The sequence below is a fragment of the Trichomycterus rosablanca genome, chromosome 11 (genome assembly GCF_030014385.1).
Source record: "Trichomycterus rosablanca isolate fTriRos1 chromosome 11, fTriRos1.hap1, whole genome shotgun sequence".
In the NCBI taxonomy this organism is placed as follows: domain Eukaryota; kingdom Metazoa; phylum Chordata; class Actinopteri; order Siluriformes; family Trichomycteridae; genus Trichomycterus; species Trichomycterus rosablanca.
In genome coordinates this window covers 3622203-3646995 of record NC_085998.1, presented here as the reverse complement: position 1 = coordinate 3646995, position 24793 = coordinate 3622203, and the positions used below count along the sequence as shown (strand labels likewise).

At 45.4% G+C, this 24793-nt stretch overlaps 1 protein-coding gene across 1 annotated transcript in view; it reads right to left on the bottom strand.

Moving 5' to 3' along the window:
* Window positions 1-23865, bottom strand: part of LOC134323347 (protein unc-13 homolog C-like) — a 211599-nt gene extending 187734 nt beyond the window's left edge. The window contains exons 1-2 of the mRNA XM_063004851.1: window positions 23331-23865; window positions 10989-14464 (exon numbers count right to left, since the gene is read on the bottom strand). Coding sequence (XP_062860921.1) covers window positions 10989-14244 — 3256 coding nt within the window. The 5' untranslated portion in view covers window positions 14245-14464; window positions 23331-23865. The remainder of the gene's footprint in view (window positions 1-10988; window positions 14465-23330) is intronic.
* Window positions 23866-24793: the final 928 nt, after the last annotated feature.

Below are 24793 nucleotides of genomic sequence, written 5' to 3'. Positions count from 1 at the left end.
TGGTCTGCATCAGGTCCCAATCCCAATTTTTCTTCATTAGCCAATCAGCAGAGAGCTCGTTTGTGTTGGAATATCCACGGCTGGAACAGTGAAGTTACATAATTGAGCCTCGGATGCTTTGAGGTGTCAATCTGCACCCTACCAAGGGACCAAGAAAAGGATATTTGAAGGTCTTAACGAGGCTAAAGAATCTGTGCTGCACCTACTTCAAGCTTAAGACAGCACCACCGATCAGTGCTTATTTACTGTCACTTTCTGTCATGGTTTGAATTATGGGGGGGGGACCTTTCTCGTCTGTAATTGTAAATATTACAGTTTATTCTCTGTTCAGATTTCAGACCCTAAAGTAAACCGGACCGTACCGTTTCTCCTCTCGCCTGCCTGCCTTCACTCCCAATATTGTTCATGTCTTCATTTACATTTACAGCATTTAGCAGATGCTTTTATTCAAAGGAATTGATGAGCAATTGAGAGTTAGGGGCCTTGCTCAAGGGCCCAACACAGACAACCTGATAGTGGTGGTGCTTGAACCAGCGACTATTTGATTACTAGTCCAGTACCTTAACCACTAGACTACAACTGTTTTCTTCAAGGTTTCAGCTGCGTAAGCCAGAGAAGGCGTTGTGTGCTAAAGTATACCGATCAGCCATAACATTATAACCACCTCCTTGTTTCTACACTCACTGTCCATTTATCAGCTCCACTTACCATATAGAAGCACTTTGTAGTTCTACAATTACTGACTGTAGTCCAACTGTTTCTCTGTATGCTTTGTTAGCCTCCTTTCATGCTGTTCTTCAATGGTCAGGACCCCCACAGGACCACCACAGAGCAGGTATTATTTAGGTGGTGGATGATTCTCAGCACTGCAGTGACACTGACATGGTGGTGGTGTGTTAGTGTGTGTTGTGCTGGTATGAGTGGATCAGACACAGCAGCGCTGCTGGAGTTTTTAAACACTTCACTGTCACTGCTGGACTGAGAATAGTCCACCGACCAAAAATATCCAGCCAACAGCGCCCCGTGGGCAGCGTCCTGTGACCACTGATGAAGGTCTAGAAGATGACCGACTCAAACAGCAGCAATAGATGAGCGATAGTCTCTGACTTTACATCTACAAGGTGGACCAACCAGGTAGGAGTGTCTAATAGAGTGGACAGTGAGTGGACACGGTATTTAAAAACTCCAGCAGCGCTGCTGTGTCTGATCCACTCATACCAGCACAACACACACTAACACACCACCACCATGTCAGTGTCACTGCAGTGCTGAGAATCATCCACCACCTACATAATACCTGCTCTGTGGTGGTCCTGTGGGGGTCCTGACCATTGAAGAACAGGGTGAAAGGGGGATAAAAAAGTATGTAGAGAAACAGATGGTTTTAATGTTTTGGCTGATCAGTGTAAGTAGCAGTTATCTAGCCTGTTTACAAGTTTTGCCGTATATAACGTGGATTTAATTTTTAATGCTGATAAATTTAGATTAGTAGGTGGTCCGTGCCTTTAATGCTAGTCTGCGCAGGTCATCGATATACCGCCGACGTTATGTAAAACATTAAAGATACCGAAAGGATTGTAAAGGGATGTTCGGACCGGCAGCTAAGCGACGTGACGAAGCAACTGGTGATCATTCGTTTTCAATTAGACTTGCAATTTTCACCAACAGGAGGCAGCGCGAACGTTAATTTTATGCGAATTAGGAGTGGAGGGATGTGGCGATGATCAGTAGGAATTGAGCGGTACGTTTTTAGAAAAAGACGAATATATTTTGTCATATATACACATACAGATGTACTGTACAGTACAACAAAAATCTTTCTTCGTATATATCCCAGCTTGCTTGGAAGCTGGGGTCAGAGCGCAGGGTCAGTCATTGTACTGGAGCCGAGAGGGTTAAGGGCCTTGCTTAAGGGCCCAACAGTGGCTGCATGTCAGAGCTGGGATTTGAACTCTCAACATTTCAATTGATAGCCCAAAGCTCTAGTGGTCGCTAGGCTACCACTGTCCTGTTTGTTATTATTTTACTGCCTAGATAATGGTTTCTGCTAGAGATGAAAGAAAAACTCCACGTCGTGGCGTCAGACTTCCACAAACAGACGCAGAGAACAGGATAGCAAAGAACGAACACAGTTTTCTTGTCATGTTGACTGTACAGTCAGTGATGGACTACACAGGGATGAAATTTATAGTAGTGGAAACGTATTAACTTATTATAATTCACCCTCTGCTTCCTGTATGTTTAAAACTAAGCTGCGCCCGCTGGGTCTTTGAGACTGGACACGTGTGGAATTTACTCACCACCAAAGTGCAAATATCAACGGATGGTGGTTATAAAGCTTTCAGTCAACACTTCGTTACTGAACTTAGGTTTAAAAAATAAAAATAAAAAATGTAACATATTTCAAAAGCTCAGATCTTTAGCATAGCCATAAAATGCTAATAGAGCGAGCTTATTATTCTCAAGGGAAAATGCTAATCAATACTGTACAGTGAGGACGTGTTAATGCAGCGATCAGAACAATCTAAATGTTAATGTTCCTGCTGAGTTAGATCAACAACTCAAACTACTCGTCCACCATTCACCTGCAACCTCGACTCAAACCGCTCAACGTTATGGGGTCTGATGTTCTCCTTTTTAGGGTCTGATGTTCTCCTTTTCAGGGTCTGATTTCCTTTTTAGGGTCTGATGTTCTCCTTTTTGGGGTATGATGTTCTCCTTTTTTGGGGTCTGATTTCTCCTTTTTTGGGTCTGATGTCCTTTTTGGGGTCCGATGTCCTTTTTTGGCATCTGATGTCTTTTTTGGGGTCTGATGTCCCTTTTTGGGGTCTGATGTCCTTTTAAGGGTCTGATGTTCTTTTTTTGGGGGTCTGATGTTCTTTTTGAGGGGTCTGATGTTCTCCTTTTTGGGGTCTGATGTTCTTTTTGAGGGGTCTGATGTTCTTCTTTTTGGGGTCTGATGTCCTTTTTGGGGTCTGATGTCCTTTTAGGGGTTTGATGTTCTCCTTTTGGGGTCTGATTTCTTCTTTTTGGGGTCTGATGTCTTCCTATGTGTCTGATGTCCTTTTAGGGGTCTGATTTTCTCCTTTTTGGGGTCTGATGTCTTCCTAGGAGTCTGATTTTCTCCTTTTTCGAGGTCTGATGTCCTCTTTTCTGAGGTTAAGGAAGTGGCCACCCTAGTCCATTAGCCAGCAGCGTCTGCACCAGCACCAGCAGCCGCAGACGGAGGCGGATATGCTAACCTGGTTAGCTTTTGCCCCGGGGAGTGTTATTAGCATGTGAATAGAGTCGTAGCTGGAACAAAGTGATGCTTTGCTTGGCAGGAAGTGGAAATGCTTTAAGAACTCATTACAGTGGACGTCTACTGTAAATCAGGAGGAGGCTTTTAACACCACGTCCATCAGATGACTACAGCGCATGATATCATCGTTCGTCCCTCTCACGCCGTCTCTGTTCCGTTCTGTTGTTCTTGATGTTGAGTGACAATTCAAGCATTTTCTCTTTAGTTTGGAGCTCCCGAGCAGCTCAAGCACACTTAGTCTAATTAACTACAGCTTTAGTGAGTTAGATATTCATTTCAGGAAAATAATGAGCACAGATTAAACATTCAGTCATTAATTGTCTGTTCTACCATCAATTTATCCAATTTAGGGTCCATCACAGGGAGAACACACACACACACACACACACACACACACACACACCTAGAGGGTTTTTAGTATCTCTAATTAATCTGACTGCACGTCTTTGTACTGTGGGAGGAAACCGGAGCACCCGGAGGTGCACATTACATTTGTGTTTCTTTCCATGCTGCCCCATATCATGATGCTCCCACCGCCACATTTCACTGTGGGTTTGGTTTTCTAAGCTGAATTATTTACAAAGCTTTCCATCATTTTCTAAAGAGGCACACACACCTGGGAATGGAACCCAGGACCTTCTCACTGTGAGGTGACAGTGCTACCCACTTGAGTCAGGTCTAATGTAGGTCTAGTCAAAATATTCAAATGTTGCCAGGTTGAAGTAAATTCCTCATAATCAGCATTGATAACAGTGATATTAAATCCACACTCCAGTTTTGTCGTCACCTCACTGAACTAATTTAAGAAATAAACATGAGCACAAAAGGACATGAAGATGATAAAATAGGAGAGGATTATAATAATAATAATAATAATTAAAAAAATAATTAACATTTTCTAAGTGCACATTACTGCAGCGTAGTTACCGTGGTGTTAGAACAAATTATCAAACTCGAACTATTTCTGTATTTATTTCTGTATGTGTGTACTTATTTGTGTTTTTATTTATTTATGTACATATTTAAGTATTTATTTTTTATTTGTGTATTTATGTATATATTTATCTTAATGTTCCATATTGGTGGTAATTGGAGATTATATGTTTCTTTCTCTTTCCCCTTGTCCTTTCCTTTGCCTTCCTTTTTATTTCCCCTTTTCCTTTCCTTTCTCCTTGTCCCTTCCTTTCTCCTTGTCCTTCCCTTTCCCCCTGTCTTTTCCCTTGTCCTTTCCCTTTTTCCCTTTCCCTTGTCATTTCCCTTCCCCCTTGTCCTTTCCCCTTTCCCATTGTTCTTTCCCTTTTTCCTTTTCCTTTTCCTTTCTTTTCCCCTTGTCCTTTTCTTTTCCTTTCCCTTGTCCTTTTTTCCCCTTGTCCTTTTTCTTTTCCTTTCCCTTGTCCTTTTTTCCCCTTGTCCTTTTTCTTTTCCCTTTGTCCTTTTTCCTTTCCCCTTGTCCTTTCGTTTCCCTTTTTCCTTTCCCTTGTCCTTTCCCCTTTCCCATTGTTCTTTCCCTTTTTTCGCTTTTTCTTCTCCTATTTCCTTCCCCTCCCTTTGTCTTTTTTCTTTCCCCTTGTCCTTTCCCTTTTTCCTTATTCATTTCCTTTCCCATTTTTTCTTTTCATTTCCTTTCCCCTTGTCCTTTCCTTTCCCCTTGTCTTTGTCCTTTCCCTTTTCCCTTTGTCCTTTTTCTTTCCTTTTCCTGTCGAACACACTGATGTGAACTGACAGTCGTTCTTTTGCCCGAGTCGTTGTGAGTTTGCTCGTGCCAGAGGAAACATCAGAGCTCCATAAACTTTAGAGATCCGCATTAATCTTGTTAGAACTCATTCTGCGCCCCTCCTGGCATCAGACGAGTCATCGGGGCTCGTTAAAATAATTAACAGACAACTAATGCAGAATGAGGAAACAAAGACACTAAGATGCCAGCGGTGTGCTGGCATGGTGAAGCAGCCTGTCACAGGAGTGCCCACTGTGCCCAGCAGAGCCTTATCCGGGCTGTAGATCCACAATATACTGCAGACACCGCTCCGAATGTGCCAACAGATTATTAGAGGGTTGGTGAGGATGTAAAGACGCGTCCCACCAGAGATCTGAATTTAGAACCCAGAACAGAATCAGAAACACACACAGAAGTGAACGTATAGCATCCATACCATCGCCTACATTTTAATACTGTGTTGTCTGGCTGCCCGACAAGCTAAAAGCTAAGAGCGTGGACTATGAGTCAAAGTGCGAGGGAGTCAAAGAATTCACCCCAAGAAAGAGAAAGAAACACACTAAAGCTAAAGAGAGAGAGAGAGAGAGAGTGCGCTAAGTGGAACCGCGACCATCAGATTAACCCACACAAGCTACTCAATCCACCAACACGCTGAGTCACTGTCATAGTTTCTGTACTTCTATCATGAACTCTCACTGTGGCATAACTGGTTACTAGTAATTTAAAGCTTGTTAGTTGTTGATAGCCTAGTGGGTGGAGATTTGGGCTATAGGTTGGAAGGTTGTGGGTTCAAATCCCAACTCTGCCACGCAGCCAGGTCTTAATCCTCTCAGTAATGTAAATGTTGGACATCATATCTTTCTTTCTGTCTTTCTGTCTGTGTCGTTTCTCTCTGTCTGTGTCGTTTCTCTCTTTCTTTCTTTCTTTCTTTCTTTCTTTCTTCGTTCCTTCTTTCTTTTCCTCTTAAACCTGCTTAACAAAAAAAAAACGGGAATAATCGGGGCAATAAATCAATTCTCTAGATTGAGCTTCAAATGAAACGGCTGCTGAAAGTGTTCGGACACACTGATGATTTTTTAAGCCTGGAACGACTGAATGGAGAAATCTCTATAAATAAATAAATAAATAAAAAACACACACACACTGGTAGTCTACATTTTCTGGCTTAATTCTAATGGCTCAGCAACACACTGATTTCCAGGCTTTCCTTAAATAGCCCTGGAATCAGAAGCGGTGCGTTAGTTTTCATTGGCCCTACAGCTCCTGGATTTTGTAGACTGTTTGGGACCATGACAAGATGATAATAATCCACCCATTATCTGGTCTTCTCCAGCATTACTGTAGCCCATTAACAAAGTGTCGTCTAAAAATGTCACCTGCAAGCCAGGACTTTTAATATATTGTCAGTGCCTGGCCTGTCAAATGCTGTCAAATGAATTATCAGAAGGGCTTAGAGACACGGTTGGAGTCTGTTATAGCTGCAAAGGGGTCGCCAAGACCATATCAGTGCCCAGCTCAGTACCCTTACTGAGAGAGTTAAGGGCTGGCTGCATGGCAGAGTTGGGATTTAAACCCACAACTGATAGCCCAAAGCTCTACCCATTAAGCTATTATAGTTCCCGGGCAATGGTGGGGCTTGAACCAGCAACCAACAACCAGAAAGCTTCTAATTGCTATTTACCATGTATGCCATGGTGAGAGCTCATGATCAGGTGTCCACATACTTTTGACTATAAAGAGCCAAATAATTTTGGACACCTAGCCATGACCTGGACATCCCATTGCAAAAAATAGAGTGACCTTTATGTGATCTTTTCAGCTGGACCAACAGCCACTCTTCTGAAAAGGCTTCTCACAAGACTTTAAAGTATGTCTGTGGGAATTTGTGCCTAATTAGCCTCAGTTGATGTTCTGGTTCATCCCAGAGCTGTTTAGTGGGGATGAGGTCAGGGCTCTGTGCAGGACACTGGAGTTTCTTTAAACCAAGGAGCACAGTCATACTGAAAACACATACATTTATTCATTCAAAGGGGCGTCCCAATACTTTTGTCCGTATGGTGTTTGTATAATGAACATTTCATTACTCTGTTCGGCGCCCTTTCAATCATCATTCAGCCAGTGGTGTGAAAACCAGCTCCTCCAAAACGACAAACCCGATTAGGTTAATCTGATCATGTTTGATTATAACGAAGCTAACTCGAAACCCGAGCGCTCTGATCGCCCTCGTAACTCACCCGCTAATCACTGCGTCTCTAACGAGCTGAAACGGGTGCGTACGAGGACGTATATCAGTAAACCAGGCCCGTATCGCGCGAGGTTTGAAGTAACGGGTTGGGCCGTGCATTCTAAACTGTTCCTCTCACATGTAGGTCAGGAGCTGCAGGATTACAGAGTGAGTACTGCAGCTCGGTGATTCCCCCGGCTCTTCGTTTACTGTAATAAACTCACACGCCTGTCAAGCGCTTTTCCGCTCTCTCTCAGCCGAGGCGTATCTGCTAACTTCTCGTCTCGCGCGCTCTGTCGATACACAGCCTTCAGGTTAGAATCCGACTGTCTGTGGATGAATGAAAGCCGCAGAGCAGCACTTACGTTGGGTATTAACTCGCCATAACGCTCTAAACTTCTTGGTTCGTGCGGCCTGAGTCGCTTTTACCACCTCGTATCAAACAGTTCGTCTCATTGGAGGAGCTTTGAAAAGGTCAGGGAACAGCAAACTGGGTCAAAGTTCAATCGGGGTGGGGGGGGGGGGGGGTGCTGGAGCCTATCCCAGCCTTTCAATGGGTGCAAGGCACACAATAACACCAAATGGCGCCAGTCCATCACAGGGCAGACACACACACACACACACACACACACACACACACATTCACCTATAGGGCAATTCAGTGTCTCCAATTAACCTGACTGCATGTTTTTGGGCTGTGGGAGGAAACTGGAGCTCCCGGAGGAAACCCACACAGACACGGGGAGAACATGCAAACTCACATAAAGGACCCGGACCGCCCTGCTTGGGGATAGAACCCAGGACCTTTTTGTTGTGAGGTGATAGTGCTACCCACCGAGCCACCGTGCCGCCTCACTTACAAATTAGATTTTACTCAGGTAATTTACACTGATCAGCCATAACATTAAAACCACCTCCTTGTTTCTACACTCACTGTCCATTTTATCAGCTCCACTTACCATATAGAAGCACTTTGTAGCTCTACAATTACTGACTGTAGTCCATCTGTTTCTCTACATGCTTTGTTAGCCCCCTTTCATGCTGTTCTTCAATGGTCAGGGCCCCCACGGGACCACCACAGAGCAGGTATTATTTAGGTGGTGGATGATTCTCAGCACTGCAGTGACACTGACATGGTGGTGGTGTGTTAGTGTGTGTTGTGCTGGTATGAGTGGATCAGACACAGCAGCGCTGCTGGAGTTTTTAAATACCGTGTCCACTCACTGTCCACTCTATTAGACACTCCTACCTAGTTGGTCCACCTTGTAGATGTCAAGTCAGAGACGATCGCTCATCTATTGCTGCTGTCTGAGTCGGTCATCTTCTAGACCTTCATCAGTGGTCACAGGACACTGCCCACGGGGCGCTGTTGGCTGGATATATTTTTGGTTGGTGGACTATTCTCAGTCCAGCAGTGACAGTGAGGTGTTTAAAAACTCCAGCAGCACTGCTGTGTCTGATCCACTCATACCAGCACAAAACACACTAACACACCACCACCATGTCAGTGTCACTGCAGTGCTGAGAATCATCCACCACCTAAATAATACCTGCTCTGTGGTGGTCCTGTGGGGGTCCTGACCATTGAGGAACAGCATGAAAGGGGGCTAACAAAGCATGTAGAGAAACAGATGGACTACAGTTAGTAATTGTAGAACTTATTTATAATTATTTATTATATTGTATTATTGTGATTCATGTTCTTGATGTTCTAGTTCTCTCTGTTTGTATTGTTGTGATTATTGATACTGTTGGTATAACGATACCTGCTGCACTGAGATGAAGCTCCTGCCATCATTCACCACAGCGCTTTAGTATTTAACTGCACCGCTACAAGTACAAACTACAGTAGAGATGTGATGTTATGAAATAAAGAATCACGTGATCCACGTTTTCTGCCGACGTTCGTATCGGATTTTGAGCGTCCTTCACCCGTACCATGTGACCCGTTTTATTAACCTGCATCCTCCATCGATCCGTTATCACTGGGTTTAAGGCGAGAGCTTCTTTTAGAGCAGGTGATCAAACGGCCACATTAAAAGAACTTTATGCACCTTCACACAGGAGAGAGCTAACAATGCTAAAGCTGTAAAGTGCAACGCTGCTAGTGTCTTTCATTTAATTAGCCAACCTAAAAACATACAGATTTAACAAGGGCTGCAGCAGCCCAGTGCTTAAGGTGCTGGACTAGTGATCAGAAGGTTGATGGTTCAGGCCCTTAAGCAAGGCCCTAAACCCTACTTACTTAAATGTTATAAATGTAATAAATGTAATTTATTTATCTTTAATAAGAAAGTCATTTTTATGTCTGATCTACTTGTTTCATGTCAGTAGATCTACTTGTTTCATGTCAGTAGATCTAGTCATTTTTATCTCTGTAGAGCTACTAGTTTTCATGTCTGTAGATCTACTCATTTTCATGTCTGTAGATCTAGTCATTTCATGTCTGTAGTTCTAGTCGTTTTTATGTCTGTAGATCAAAGTCGTTTTTATGTCTGTAGATCTAGTCGTTTTTGTCAGTAGATCTACTTGTTTCATGTCTGTAGATCTAGTCATTTTTATCTCTGTAGAGCTACTAGTTTTCATGTCTGTAGATCTACTCATTTTCATGTCTGTAGATCTAGTCATTTCATGTCTGTAGTTCTAGTCGTTTTTATGTCTGTAGATCTAGTCGTTTTTATGTCTGTAGATCTATTTGTTTCATGTCTGTAGATCTAGTCGTTTTTATGTCTGTAGGTCTAGTCATTTCATGTCTGTAGGTCTAGTCATTTCATGTCTGTAGGTCTAGTTGTTTTCATGTCTGTAGATCAATTTGTTTCATGTCTGTATATCTAGTCGTTTTCATGTCTGTAGATCTACTCATTTTCATGTCCGATTTAGTAATTTCATGTCTGTAGATCTAGTCATTACATGTCTGTAGATCTAGTCATTTTTATGTCTGTAGATCTAGTCATTTCATGTCTGTAGGTCTAGTTGTTTTCATGTCTGTAGATTTATTTTTTTCATGTCTGTAGATCTATTCATTTTCATGTCTGATTTAGTAATTTCATGTCTGTAGATCTAGTCATTTCATGTCTGTAGATCTAGTCATTACATGTCTGTAGATCTAGTTATTTTCATGTTTATAGGTCCAGTTTTAATGTCTGTAGATCTACTCATGTTTATAGATTTAGTTTAGGGCTACCACCGTCCACCGAGCCACCACTGAATACGGCACAGTTTTACTTATTTGTTAGCAAAAATCCCTGGACTCTGTTAATGATGCCTCATTATACCTGCTGGCTAAAGCAAGATAAAGCAATTAAAAAATCTTGGAACAGACTCCTGAAACCAAACTATAAACCTATAGAGCTATAGGTCTCTCAGAACGAGGGGCTAGGAAATGACACCACATACAAGGCACGCTACATGGCCAAAAGTATTTGGACACCTGAGTTTGAGCTTATTGGACGTCCCATTTCAAAACAGTTCTCTTTATATTTATATAACTGATTTATTATACCTGTTAGCAACTTTTGGCTGAAACACGTGAATCTTCCAAAATTAGAAGTGGTGTCCCAATACTTTTGTCCATATAGTGTATCAATGACAGATGATCACCAAGCTAAATCAGACCAATGAAAGGATGTAGAGTAGTCCAGATCAGGCAGCATGTCACCATAAGTACATCCCCAAAAGATGATCACTAATCACATCCTTCTGCACAAACATCACTTTTAACTTTAAAGGTAAAACTAGCAAGTTCGTACCTCCAGCCAGAATTTGCTGTTCCAACTCGGACATCTGCTTCCTGTAGGCCCTCAACGCTGCTTCCTTGAAGGTCGGCCGCATCCTCTTCTTTGGCGCCGGTTCCTCCACTGCGACGGGCGCTGCGGTGACGTTTTTGTTCTCGTCTTCCAGAGATACCTTGACCTCGTCTTCAGTCTGTTCCTGTGGAACCTCTTGAACCTCTGCTTCAATTTGTGCTTCTTCATCTTCCTGCTCTTCAGCCTCATCCAACGCCTCCTCCTCGGTAACTTCTATGTACTCCACCAAAGCCTCGTATTCGTCTTTGTCCTCAGTGGTCTGGTTGATGCCGTAGTCTTCGTTGTATTCCTCATCGTACTGCTCGTCAAGGCTGCAGTCATATTCCAGTACCGGGTTTCCTTCGTGCGAGATGTCATCCTCTTGTGAGACGTCTTCTTGGTACTCTTCCTCTTGGAACACTTCCTCCACCTCGTTGGCGTTCGTTCTGTTCTCGAGGTTAGCCAGCACCTGCTCCATCACTTCAACGTAATGCGTCTCGTTGTCCACAGGTTGCTCTGCGGAATGTTCGTCCTCATCGGCTTTGTAGTAGAAGGGTTCGTTGTAGACGTCAGAGTCGATAGTGGTGCTGGAATCGTTGGCTGTCGATTGCGACATGGTCCTGAACCGACCGATGAAAGGGATGCTACTGGGCTCCTCGGCAGGGGCACTGTTACTCTGTGACCCCTTATTCCAGACGACTTCCAGGGCAGATTTGGCCCTCTGTAAGGTCGAACCAAAGCCACCAAAACTGAAGGTCTTCTCAGTCAAGTCTATACTCAGCCTGCTACTCCAGGATTTAGGAACCTCTTCGGTCTTTTCAATCCTGATCTCACTCTGGCTTCGGTACATACTGGAAGACTTCTGGTTTTGCTGCAGTTGATTCCCCTTCACGTCCTGCCGCTGGAGAGTCTGAGGGGCCGACTCAGGTTTGGCCCGAGGTTTGGACTTTGACTTCGGCGACTTGGGCTTCTTTTCTGGTTTGGGTTCCGGCGCAGGAGCTGGAACTTGCATCGGTTCTATTACAGCTTCTATCTCGGGTTCTGGTTCGGGTTCTGGCTCGGGTTCTGGCTCAGCTTCAGGCTCTATATCTACTTCCTGGGTTGTCTCAGGAGTGCTGTCAAAAAAGGTCTCGCCTTCAAACTGCAAGTCCACCTCAAGGCATTTTGTTATCTTCTCGGGGAAACCAGGGTTAGCAGCGGGGTCAAACGGGCTACTGATTTCAGAGACTATGTTATGTTCAGTTGACGCATCCAGACCAGAGTCAGCACCTTGTTCGAGGTGGTGCCAATCCTTCCAAGGAGAGAGGTCACCTTGCAAAGAGAGCTGAGAGCCACTGTAGTGACTCCTGTCTCCCGATATACAAACGAGACCGTTGCTCACACCGCTGTCGATAGTCTCTGTGGTCTCGACTTCATTGTGCTCTACGTAGGGTTGGGTTTCCTGACTGAGGGTTTGGCTGGGTGGGCTAGCATACCAAGAAGAAGCCATGTCCTCCTGCTTGCGCTGCCAGAGCTCCTGATCGGAGGACGACAGCATGGAGCATCCGTTGACCCTGCTAAAGTACTGGCTCTCAGAGAAGTCCTCAGAGTAAGACTGGCACAGTTTGGAGCAGTCCGATTCCGAGCGACTGAGCTTAGGGGTGGAGTAGTCGCTCTGGGAGAGCCAGCCAGGAGTCATGTCGGAGTAGTAGGACTTGTTTTGCTTGTCTTCGTAGGCGGCGTCGTCTGCATAATGCACGGAGTACGCGGCGTCTTCCGTGGACCGCCTATGGTTGTGTGCCTTTTTTTTATCCGTCTTAGTTTTTTGATGTGGTTTGGAAACGATTGCATATTTGTTTTTACTTAATTCGTCCAGCTCCTTATCACTGTCCATCGAGTCCCAGTCGTCGCTTTCGGCCTTGTCCTTGACCGTCACTTTAATGTCCATGCTTTCGTACGTCTGAGAGGAACTCATGGCTCGATCCTTCCTCTCCTTTGACTCGTGTGCAAGACTGTCCGTTGAGATCGATATCCCCGTCCCTTTGAGCTTATAACACTTTTTCAAAACTAAATCCCTGTCTTGCGGATTGGAAAAAATAACTATGATGGGACGAGGTTTGGCATTCGAACATTCCCTTTGTTGCCCCAACCGATGGGCGAGTTCGATTTTGAATGTTTTGTGTGCTTCAACGAAACCCATTTTTTCTTTTAAAATCTGATAAATGAGTTCATCGGTTCTTTCAAACTTCTCCTCAGGCACGTTTAGGAATCTCAGGGTAGCTTTATTGGTCTGTTGACTCAGCTGTCGGATGTAGTCGTGGATGTCCCGGGTTTCTCTCCTGGACTGGACGAACCCCGAGCGGAGCTGCTCGATTTCACTCTGCACCACCTCCACGCTGCTGGAGATCTCGTCGATGGAGCTCTTCAGGGCGTTCACGTGGCCTCTCAGCTCAGAGAGCTCCGTCTCGATCTGGCTGATTCCCTGAAGCTCTTTAAAGATCATCTCCATCACGTCCTGAGTCTGGCTGATGCAGCCCGTGGAGCTGGATCCCGGTTCCAGCGTTGTGGCTTTCTGCTGCCTCCCGGTCCGATCCAGAGACTTGCTCCGGATGCCGAGCGTCTTCCTCCAGTTGCTGGCCTCGGAGGAGTCAGAGGAGACGCATTCTTGGCTCTTTTTCCATTTCCGAAGCTTCTTTAGAGCGCCCAGGCGGAGCGCTTGGAGACTGCTGCGCTCGCCGCGCTCACCCTCCGAGCTGCCGTCGGACGGCGCCAGGCTGATCATGCTCTTCCTGTTCCTTCTCACGGGCATCGTGTACGCCTTATGTTCATAAAATCTATGGACAAGTTTGGCCTCGTTTAGAGAGTCAGAATAGCTGCTATTGATGGACAGTACTTCATGAAATTCATTATTGTTCAGGAGGATAGCGCTCTTTGGGAGTCCATTAGCGATCGCTACACGGTAACTGAAGGTCGGCGAAAGGGAAGAGCAGTCCTTCCTGCCGTCGTCTTCCTCAAGAGACAGATCGCGCGCCGACGAGCATTTAGAGATCTTCTTGACTGTGCTTTTTAACGCGATGGAGAAGGTCTGATTCCGAGGGTGCAGTTCGGGGGACGTTTTGGGTCCCTTTGAGTTTTCGCTACTCTCTTTCTTCTTTGTGGTAGTTGCCAGTTTCTTTGTAAACATTCCTTTGCAAATCTTAAAAATGTAAGACGGTAGCTTCTTTAGATGGGCAGAAACCATGGAGGGCGACGTCCTACCGAGACGAAGCGAGGCGAGGCGAGTTTTAAATCCAGCAGTGGTCAAGAACAAACATGTCAAAAAGAATTCTGAGTTTTCCCAAATCAACCCTGAGGGAAGTAAGATAAAAATATCTAGAGAAGCTGTTGTGCCGTGTCAAAAACGTTGTACATCCTTCGTAAGGGAAGTTTCAGCTGTTTTCTTCACAGATGCTCTTGTTTATCTGTAAAGAGGAAGAAAACAAATGGTACCTCAGGTCAGTCGGTATTACTTAAACAAACATTGTTTAATTTTAATTCTGCTTACTGCCTACCTGATCAGCTGCCTCAGTAGAGAGGATTCTAATAACACATGGAGCTCATAATCAGATTATTTAGACACTCTACTTAGACAGAGATCTTAAACTGTCCCTGACGCCCGAAATTACAAATAAACGACACTTGTGCACCTTTATACACATAAAAAATCAACGAGATCAACGTGAGAAAAGTCGTGCCGCACTGAATGCTGGGATTGCCCTCAGCGCTGAGGAGGCGTCGGACGCTCCCTCGTTATTTAGTCAGATCATCACTCTGAATTAAGGCGTCTCAGTAGGAGCATTTTTAAAAGATCTAAGAATTTAGACATGCCCTCTTCTCGGGAGTGCACATAGGATGATGTAAAATGTGTCTGAGTAAAGAGATCACAAGGTTTTCAGAAAGTCCCAATACACCGATCAGCCATAACATTAAAACCACCTTCTTGTTTCTACACTCACTGTCCATTTTATCAGCTCCACTTACCATATAGAAGCACTTTGTAGTTCTACAATTACTGACTGTAGTCCATCTGTTTCTCTGCATACTGTTAACCCCCTTTCATGCTCATGTGGATCAGACACAGCAGCGCTGCTGGAGTTTTTAAATACCGTGTGCACTCACTGTCCACTCTATTAGACACTCCTACCTAGTTGGTCCACCTTGTAGATGTAAAGTCAGAGACGATCGCTCATCTATTGCTGCTGTCTGAGTCGGTCATCTTCTAGACCTTCATCAGTGGTCACAGGAAGCTGCCCATGGGGCGCTGTTGGCTGGATATATTTTTGGTTGGTGGACTATTCTCAGTCCAGCAGTGACAGTGAGGTGTTTAAAAACTCCAGCAGCGCTGCTGTGTCTGATCCACTCATACCAGCACAACACACACTAACACACCACCACCATGTCAGTGTCACTGCAGTGCTGAGAATGATCCACCATCTAAATAATACCTGCTCTGTGGGGGTCCTGTGGGGGTCCTGACCATTAAAGAACAGGGTGAAAGGGAGCTAACAAAGCATGCAGAGAAACAGATGGACTACAGTCAGTAATTGTAGAACTACAAAGTGCTTCTATATGGTAAGTGGAGCTGATAAAATGGACAGTGAGTGTAAAAACAAGGAGGTGGTTTTAATGTTATGGCTGATCAGTGTATGTGGGAATGTAAAATGATGGCAAAAGTATTCGGACACCTGATCATGAGCTTGTTGGATATTGGTATTAAAATATCCAGCTGGAACAACAGCCGCTCTTCTGAGAAGGCTTCCTACAAGACCCTGAGATATGTCTGTGTATGGGAATTTGTGCCCATTCAGTCAACAAATCTGTTTTGTATTGGTGTTCCAGGTCACTGGAGTTTCTTTAAATCCCAAAACTGTTGCTTCAAAGTTGGAAGCATTTCCCTTATATCATTAATCTATTCCATCTGTTAGCAATCACTGTGGCTGAAACACATGAATTAGAAGGGGCGTCCCAATACTTTTGTCCGTACAGTGTACACAGACGCATCCAAACGTCTAGCTCAGCCGAGCGGTGTTTAAATAACGCTGAATTTAAGGCTGTCCTAATTAATTCGTTTGTTTACTTTATCGTCTCTGGGTCCTTTGGTCTAGACGTGGTGATTTATTGTGTTTGACCGCTGTGCAGCACTCCTGAAAAAAGCCAAGCTCACTCGAATTAGACGCTTTCTCTCCCGGTCTGACCAGCTCTCGCACTCTCTCGCGCTCTCCTTCTCTTCCTGAGTGAAATGTTCAGACCTCGAGGCGGAAAGACGTCAAGAAATATCATTGCATAGAGAGTACACGGGTCCCAACCTTCAAATCATGAACAATAACGGGAATAGCTTCAGAGCGCTTCAGAATTCAGAGATTTAAAAGCTTTATATCTATTATAGTCACATTGTGCTCTCACTAGTGTTTATACAGTATATACACTATATTGCCAAAAGTATTCACTCACCCATCCAAATCATTGAATTCAGGTGTTCTAATCACTTCTACGGCCACAGGTGTATAAAACCGAGCACCTCGGCATGCAAACTGCTTCTACACACATTAGTGAAAGAACGGGTCGCTCTCAGTAGCTCAGTGAATTCCAGCGTGGTACCGTGATGCCACCTGTGCAACAAGTCCAGTCGTGAAATTTCCTCACTACTAAATATTCCACAGTCGACTGTCAGTGCTGTTATAACAAAGTGGAAGCGATTGGGAACGACAGCAACTCGGCCACCAAGTGTTACCATATAAAATGACAGAGCGGGTCAGCGGATGCTGAGGAACATAGTGCGCAGAGGTCACCAACTTTCTGCAGAGTCGATCACTACAGACCTCCAAACTTCATGTGGCTTCAGATGAGCTCAGGAACAGTGTGTAGAGCTTCATGGAACGGGTTTCCATGGCCGAGCAGCTGCATCCAAGCCTTACATCACCGAGCACAATGCAAAGCGTCGGATGCAGTGGTGTAAAGCATGCCGCCACTGGACTCTAGAGCAGTGAGGACCTGTACTCTGGAGTGATGAATCACGCTTCTCCATCTGGTGATCCGATGGACGAGTCTGGGTTTGGCGGTTGCCAGGAGAACGGTACCTGTCTGACTGTATTGTGCCGAGTGTAAAGTGTGGTGGAGGGGGGATTATGGTGTGGGGGTGTTTTTCAGGAGTTGGGCTCGGCCCCTTAGTTCCAGTGAAAGGAACTCTTAATGCTTCAGCATACCAAGAGATTCTGGACAATTTCATGCTCCCAACTTTGTGGGAACAGTTTGGGGATGGCCCCTTCTTGTTTCAAAATGACTGCGCACCAGTGCACAAAGCACAAGCTCCATAAAGACGTGGAAGAACGAGTTTGGTGTGGAAGAACTTGACTGGCCTGCACAGAGTCCTGACCTCAACCTGATAGAACACCTTTGGGATGAATTAGAGCGGAGACTGTGAGCCAGGCCTTCTCGTCCAACATCAGTGTCTGACCTCACAAATGTGCTTCTGGAAGAATGGTCAAAAATTCCCATAAACACACTCCTAAACCTTGTGGAAAGCCTTCCCAGAAGAATTGAAGCTGTTATAGCTGTGAAGGGTGGCGACATCATATTAAACCCTGTGGATTAAGAATGGGAGTCACTCAAGTTCATATGTGTGTGAAGGCAGACGAGCGAATACTTTTGGCAATATAGTAGCCAAATATATGAGGGTGAGTCGGTTGGTGAGGATCCTTTCCCTCTTCTCAATCTTCTTTTTGGGCTGGATTGACAGTATTGACTGACTTTATCCTGGTCAGGGTTGCTGTAAATCAGGCCAGACCCCCTTTCCATCCCAGACATGACTACATGGAAGGCTGTGGCAAGCCTCCACTGCTTGGTCTCCACCTGGTTGCTTCTACAAAGCTCTGCTGCTGGCACCTGGCTCGGGAGGAAAGACTAAACCACCAAGACTGGACTAGTAATCGAAAGGTCGCTGGTTCAAACCCCACCACTGCCAGGTTTCTACTGCTAGGCCCTTAACCCTCAATTGCTTAGACAATATACTGTCACAGTACTGTAAGTCGCTTTGGATAAAAAGTGTCTCCTAAATGTCGAAAATGTAAATAGTGCACCAAACTGAAGCCCGTCTCAGAGATGCCATCCTGCCTGCCAAGTTCAGGCTAAATACTGAGACGTGAATGGGTCAAACCTGGGATTGGACCTTAAAACTTTTTGAAAATGAAACACTTTGTTTTAATTAGTTTTTCATGTTTTATTATGAAAAGGACATGTTATAATTTTCCAAACTAATATTGGTCAAGCTAAATTACACATGCACCTCATATACACTGTGACGTCCACCCAGTTACGTAAGGGTGGACGATAACAGGGTGGACATTCTGACATAAAATTAGCCATTAGCTAGCGAGTGAGCAAAACCATGCTAGCATAAAAGTGAATTCAGACAAAGAATTCTTTGCTTTTTAGTGTGATTATTTTAAAAATGATCAAATCGTTTAGCTTTTTCTCATACATCCCATAACAGGGTGGACATGTTACGGTTGACCGTATAAGACTTTTAGGATAAAATGTGTAAAACACAACATTAAAATGAGGAGTTTAATAAGCCACTCATCTTCCACAGTTGTTTTCCCTCCAAAAAGATCATGTGACGTGTAAAGAACCCTTATAATCAGCAATAAAATCAAACTCATAAAGAAAACAAATCCAAGGTTTAGAGGGACTTAAGCAAAGCTTTTAAACAGTATTGAAAGACTGAGATATTTTCATGATTAAATCTAATATATCCATCACTAAATCAGAATGTACAGCACTGGGGACATGGGAAAACCTCTGCTATCTAAGAGATAAAAACAGTATATATACAGTATTTTTTTTTTTTGGGGGGGGGGGGTATTTGAAAGTGTTCATTATTTCAGTAAGATGTTTAGAAATTGTATTGTTTAAAATGTACTTAATAAATACAATGATCAGTATTGGGGACACAAAAGGCACCGAATTGTATGAATGACCCGAATATTTTTAATGAAATTTCCTCCAGTTTGAGACGAGTTCATATAAAGATCCGTATCGTGCACGGAAAGTCACGCACTGATCCCCATTATCCCCCGTCTCTGTGCAGCGCCATCGATCAGCCAGCAGAGGTCGTAACTGCAGCAGCTATGAGGAATCCACTCCGGGACTCCCACCTTTGGACGAGACGATCATCGTCTGTACAGGCGCCCGACCGGCCAACATTTGGACAAAATGTTGTAAATGTTTATATCTCTTGTGGCTCCAGGCTACTTACTAACTGTCGGGTTTTTAACTGGCTGCATTGTTGTGACCACAATTCCTTTCGCTTCGTTCTAAGATTCTGAAGGTATGTGTGGAGGTTTTATAGGTTTTTACAACTGGTTTAAAGGGAAGGAAATAAATCAGACGAGATCGTCCCACCCACTGGCACAGTTATGACTCCTGTTCATCACTAATTCTAGGGCAGATGGAGCTTTATTTTGTCGTATATACATAGTATCTGACTGAAAACCTAGCTCTCTCTCTGAATAGGCACATTTTACGTCATCATACACTCCCGAGAAGAGGGCGTGTCTAAATTCTTAGATTCCTTAAAATGCTCCTACTGAGGCGCCTTAATTCTGAGTGATGATCTGACTGAATAACGAGGGAGCGTCCGACGCCTGAACCTGAAGGAAAAATGACTAAACACTATGCAAGCGATTGAGAGTTGAGGGTCGTGCTCAGGAATCCAACAGTGGCGGCTTGGCAGAAGGGGGGATTGAACTGGCAACCTTGTGATCACTGGTCCAGTGGCTACGGCTGCCCTTGGATGTGATGTAACTTAGCTAATTCCAGAATTCACAAATACACTATGTGTCCAAAAGTATTCGGACGTCTGACCACAAGCTTAAATCAAGCCCCCTGCTCCTGCTTGATCTGAGTCTTCCTTTGTAATGAACTCTCGCTTATAGATACGTTATATGGGCGAAAGTATTGGGACGGCCTTCTTATCATATAAAGCCATGACCTCAGCCCTACTAGATAATCTGCCTTATGAGCTCCATGTCTTATTAGAACCCTCTTTACTGAGGCAGCTGATCAGGTGGGTATTAGGGAGCAGGGCGGGTCACTAGGTTTTCGGACAGACCCGATATATTAACATCTACACAAGCTGGGGTCAGAGCGCAGGGTCAGACATCATATGGCGCCCCTAGAGCCGAGAGTGTTAAGGTCTTTGCTGAAGAGCCGGGATTCGAACCCACAACCTTCCAGTCAGTGAACTACAGCTCTACCCACTGAGGAAAGCGAGCGTCCCAGTATAAATTGCACGAGTGTCTGGACCTGAAGGAAAAATGACTGAACACAATGCAAGAGATTGAGAGTTAAGGGTCATGCTCAGGAGTCCAACAGTGGCGGCTTGGCAGTAGGAGGGGACTGAACTGGCAACCTTGTGATCACTAGTCCAGTGGCTACGGCTGCCCTTGGATGTGATGTAACGCTAATTCCAGTATTCACAGATAGACTATGTGTCCAAATGTATTCGGACGCCTGACCACAAGCTTGAATAGAGTCACGTCTATGTGATCCTGAAGTACTGTATATCTATGTGTGGGAATTTGTGCCCATTCAGTGAAAAGAGCTGATTTGATGTTCCAGTTCATTCCAGAGCTGGTCAGCAGGGCTGAGGTCATGGCTTTATATGATAAGAAGAGCCGTCCCAATACTTTCACCCATATAGCGTATCTGTAAGCGAGAGTTCATTACAAAGGAAGACTCAAATCAAGCAGGAGCAGGGGGCTTGATTTAAGCTCGTGGTCAAGCGTCCGAATACTTTTGGACACATGGGGTGTGTTCGAAAAGCTAGTGCTCTCTCTACATAGGCAGCATTTGACGTCATCCTGTGCTGCGCTCCCGAGAAGGAGGCTGTTCCAAATCCTAGATGCCTTAATACCCTCACTACTGAGGCATCTTCATATTTCAATGTTATTTTGACTCAAGAACGAGTGTGCATCCGACGCTGCCTTAGTGATCAAGGCAATCCCAGAATTCATTGCGGGTCGGGTGCTCTTCTCTCACAGAAAATGAAACATGGCTGACGGTATGGACAAATGAATGGAGTTATTTTCAAACGTAAATAAAATATTACTGATTTTTAACTTGTATAAACTTGTACCGAGTGTTTTTATTTGCAAGTTCGGGCTTGTCAGGAAATGTAACCGTTATCGGTACATGAAGGAAGATGTTATATTGACATGTTAGCGTGCTGTGCTACCTCAATCCATTGGTTTTAATGGCAAGATGCTAAATGCTAAACGCGAAATCAGTTGGAATCGCTGTCTAAGTAGTGCGTTCGAATAACCTGCCTTATACAGTAAGTCACTGACTTATTAGAATCCTCTCTACTGAGGCAGCTGCTTATGTAGGCAGTAAGACAGCAAGGCAGCTCCCTAGGTTTTCGAACACACACATAGTGTATCTGTGAATGCTAGAATTAGCTGAGTTACATCACGTCCGAGGGCAGCCGTAGCCACTGGACCAGTGATCACAAGGTTGCCAGTTCAATTCCCCCAACTGCCAACCCACCACTGTTGGACTCCTGAGCACGACCCTGAACTCTCAATCGCTTGCAATTTATACTGGGACGCTCGCTTTCCTTTGTGGGTAGAGCTGTGGGTTACTGACTGGAAGGTTGTGGGTTCGAGTCCCGGCTCTGCAATTTAGCCCTTCAGCAAAGATCTTAACACTCTCGGCTCTAGGGGCGCCATATGATGCCTGACCGTGCGCTCTGACCCCAGCTTGTGTAGATGTTAATTATATCGGGTCTGTCCGAAAACCTAGTGAGCTGCCTTGCTGCCTGCTGCCTACCTGATCAGCTGCCTCATAGAGAGGATTCTAATAAAACATGGAGCTCATAATCAGATTATTAATAGGGCTGAGGTCATGGCTTTATATAATAAGAAGGGCCGTCCCAATACTTTCGTCCACATAACGTATCTGTAAGCGAGAGTTCGCTACAAAGGAAGACTCAGATCAAGCAGGAGCAGGGGGCTTGATTTAAGCTCGTGGTCAGGCGTCCGAATACTTTTGGAGTAGTTACATCATGTCCAATGGCAGCCATAACCACTGGACTAGTGATCACAAGGTTGCCAGTTCAATCCCCCGTACCGTACTGCCAAGCCGCCACTGTTGGACTCCTGAGCATGACCCTTAACCCTCAATCGCTTGCATTGTGTTCAGTCATTTTTCCTTCAGGTTCAGGCACTCGTGCAATTTATACTGTGTGTAGAGCTGTGGGTTACTGACTGGAAGGTTGTGGGTTCGAGTCCCGGCTCTGCAATTTAGCCCTTCAGCAAAGATCTTAACACTGTCGGCTCTAGGGGCGCCATATGATGTCCGACCCTGCGCTCTGACCCCAGATTATATCGGGTCTGTCCGAAAACCTAGCGAGCTGCCTTGCTGCCTACTGTCTACCTGATCAGCTGCCTCAGTGGAGAGGATTGTAATAAGGTATGGAGCTCATAAGGCGTCCCAATACTTTAGCCCACATAACGTATTTGTAAAGGAAGACTCAGATCAAGCAGGGGGCTCCAGCGGGGGTGGCCTGGATCCTCTGCGTTCCTGCGGTCGCTCCAAAATGTACGTGGACGCGTTTTAAAGCCGCTCGACTCCATCGATCCAGACCGAGAACGAGGAGAACGAAAGCAGCCCCACCCACCTACTACCACAATTACGACTCCTCGCTCATTTCCGATTCTGCCGTCACCCCGAGCTGAAACCCCCTTCGTCCTCCTCCTCCTCCTCCTCCTCCTCCTCCTCCTCCCTTCTCCTCCATTCCCACCTCCAATCAAGTCCCCAATTACAGCCGTTACTTCCTCACCCACTTCTATGAATTAACCAGAACTATCATGGCTGCCGGAGCGTCCGTGGGCCAGCCCGGACGCTCGTATGCTCGTACGCGTGCCGATTCCTGCACCCTGCGTACCGGATGCAGGGACGGACGCATGCACGGACACAAAGCCTCCCCCGGCTCAGAGGGGTTTCCGATGAGGACGATCGCCGCACGGGAACCCGAGGATCGTAATCCGACCCTCGGTGGACGGAAAAAGCCAGAACGATTATCGCGCGAGAGAGAGAAATTGCGAGCATGCGAGCGACAATGCGAGGAGAGATGTGTGGTGGTTATGTGACGGTTAGCGTATTTGCATAGTAATGAATCGGCGCCGTTCCGCTCCGGCTGCAAATCAATTATGCAACAAGCGCCAAGATGCACTTGAGAAAAAATCATAATAGAAAGAAAATAAACAGAAGAAACGATGGAATTCCTACCTGTGCGGTCAAATCCGTCCTGCAAGTGTGCCATAAATCCTCATCGCGATTTATAATCATATAGATCTCATATATAAATATAGATTTGTGCAGCATCTGGCGCCCAAGCATTCACAGAGCTGATGTACGAATCAGGATTAGCGGAGCATCTTCAGAGCCAAGAGAGAGAGAGAAAGAACAGAGAGATAGCGCGCTGGCGAGAGAGAGGACGCGAGAGCGTGAGAGAGAGAGTTCTGCGACGGCTCCGAGCATCCGAGAGAATAAAGACGGGTGCTCTTGTCAGCTCCTCGTCCTCCTCCTCACTCTCTCTCCGAGGTCCATGTCTTCTGGGTTCAAACCCAAGCTTGTGCAAGCGTCCTCATGCTCTCTCACGGCGGCTCTCGTTCGCAGCCAAGCCGAGCCGTCTCCCTCTTGCTCTCTCTCTCCTGTCCCAGACGAGAGAGGCAGACAGCGTGTCTGGGACGGAGCTAGCCCCCCTGCCTGCCTGCCTGCACGCCTGCCTGGCTGAGCGAGTGTACGCGAGGCTGCGAATGCGTGCGAGTGCAGGATGTGGAGAGAGCCGAGAGTCTGTAGGAAAGATGCAGCTCGGCGCTTCGCTCTCATTCAGAGAGAAACACACGTGACGCTTCTCCGGAGGGAGCAAGAGAGTGGGGAGGGCGAGAGAGAGAGAGAGGAGTGGCGCGAGAGGATGCGAATGTGTGAGTGTGTGTGTGTGTGTGCTTGGTAATGAACAGATAGCCAATGTCTGCGTTGTTAGACCGTGTAGCTCTATTAAACACACACACTCACACACACTCTCACACACACACACATTTTCTCTCTCACACAGACACACACACTCTCACACACACAATCTCTCACACAATTCTACACACACACACTCTCTCTTTCTCTCTCTCACACACACACACACACTCACACACACAATTCAATTTCAATTCAAAGAGCTCTACACTCACACACACCCCTGCTCATACACACACACACTTACTTTCTCTCTCTCACACACACACAATTATTCTCTCTCACACACACACTTTCTCTCACACACACTCCTGCTCATACACTCACACACACTCTTTTTCTCTCACACACACACACTCCTGCTCATACTCACTCACACACACACACTCACAATCATACACACACACTCACTCACACAGTCATACACACACACACACTTTCTTTGTCTCTCTCTTTCTCACACACTCACACAACCACACACACTCACTCAATCATACTCACACAATCATACTCACACACTCGCTTTCTCTCTCTCTCTCACACACACACAATTCAAATCAATTTCAATTCAGTTTTACACTCTCTCTCTCTCTCTCTCTCTCTCTCTCTCTCTCTCTCTCTCTCTCTCACTCACTCACTCACTCACTCACTCACTCACTCACTCACTCACTCACTCACTCACTCACTCACTCACTCACTCACTCACACACACACCTGCT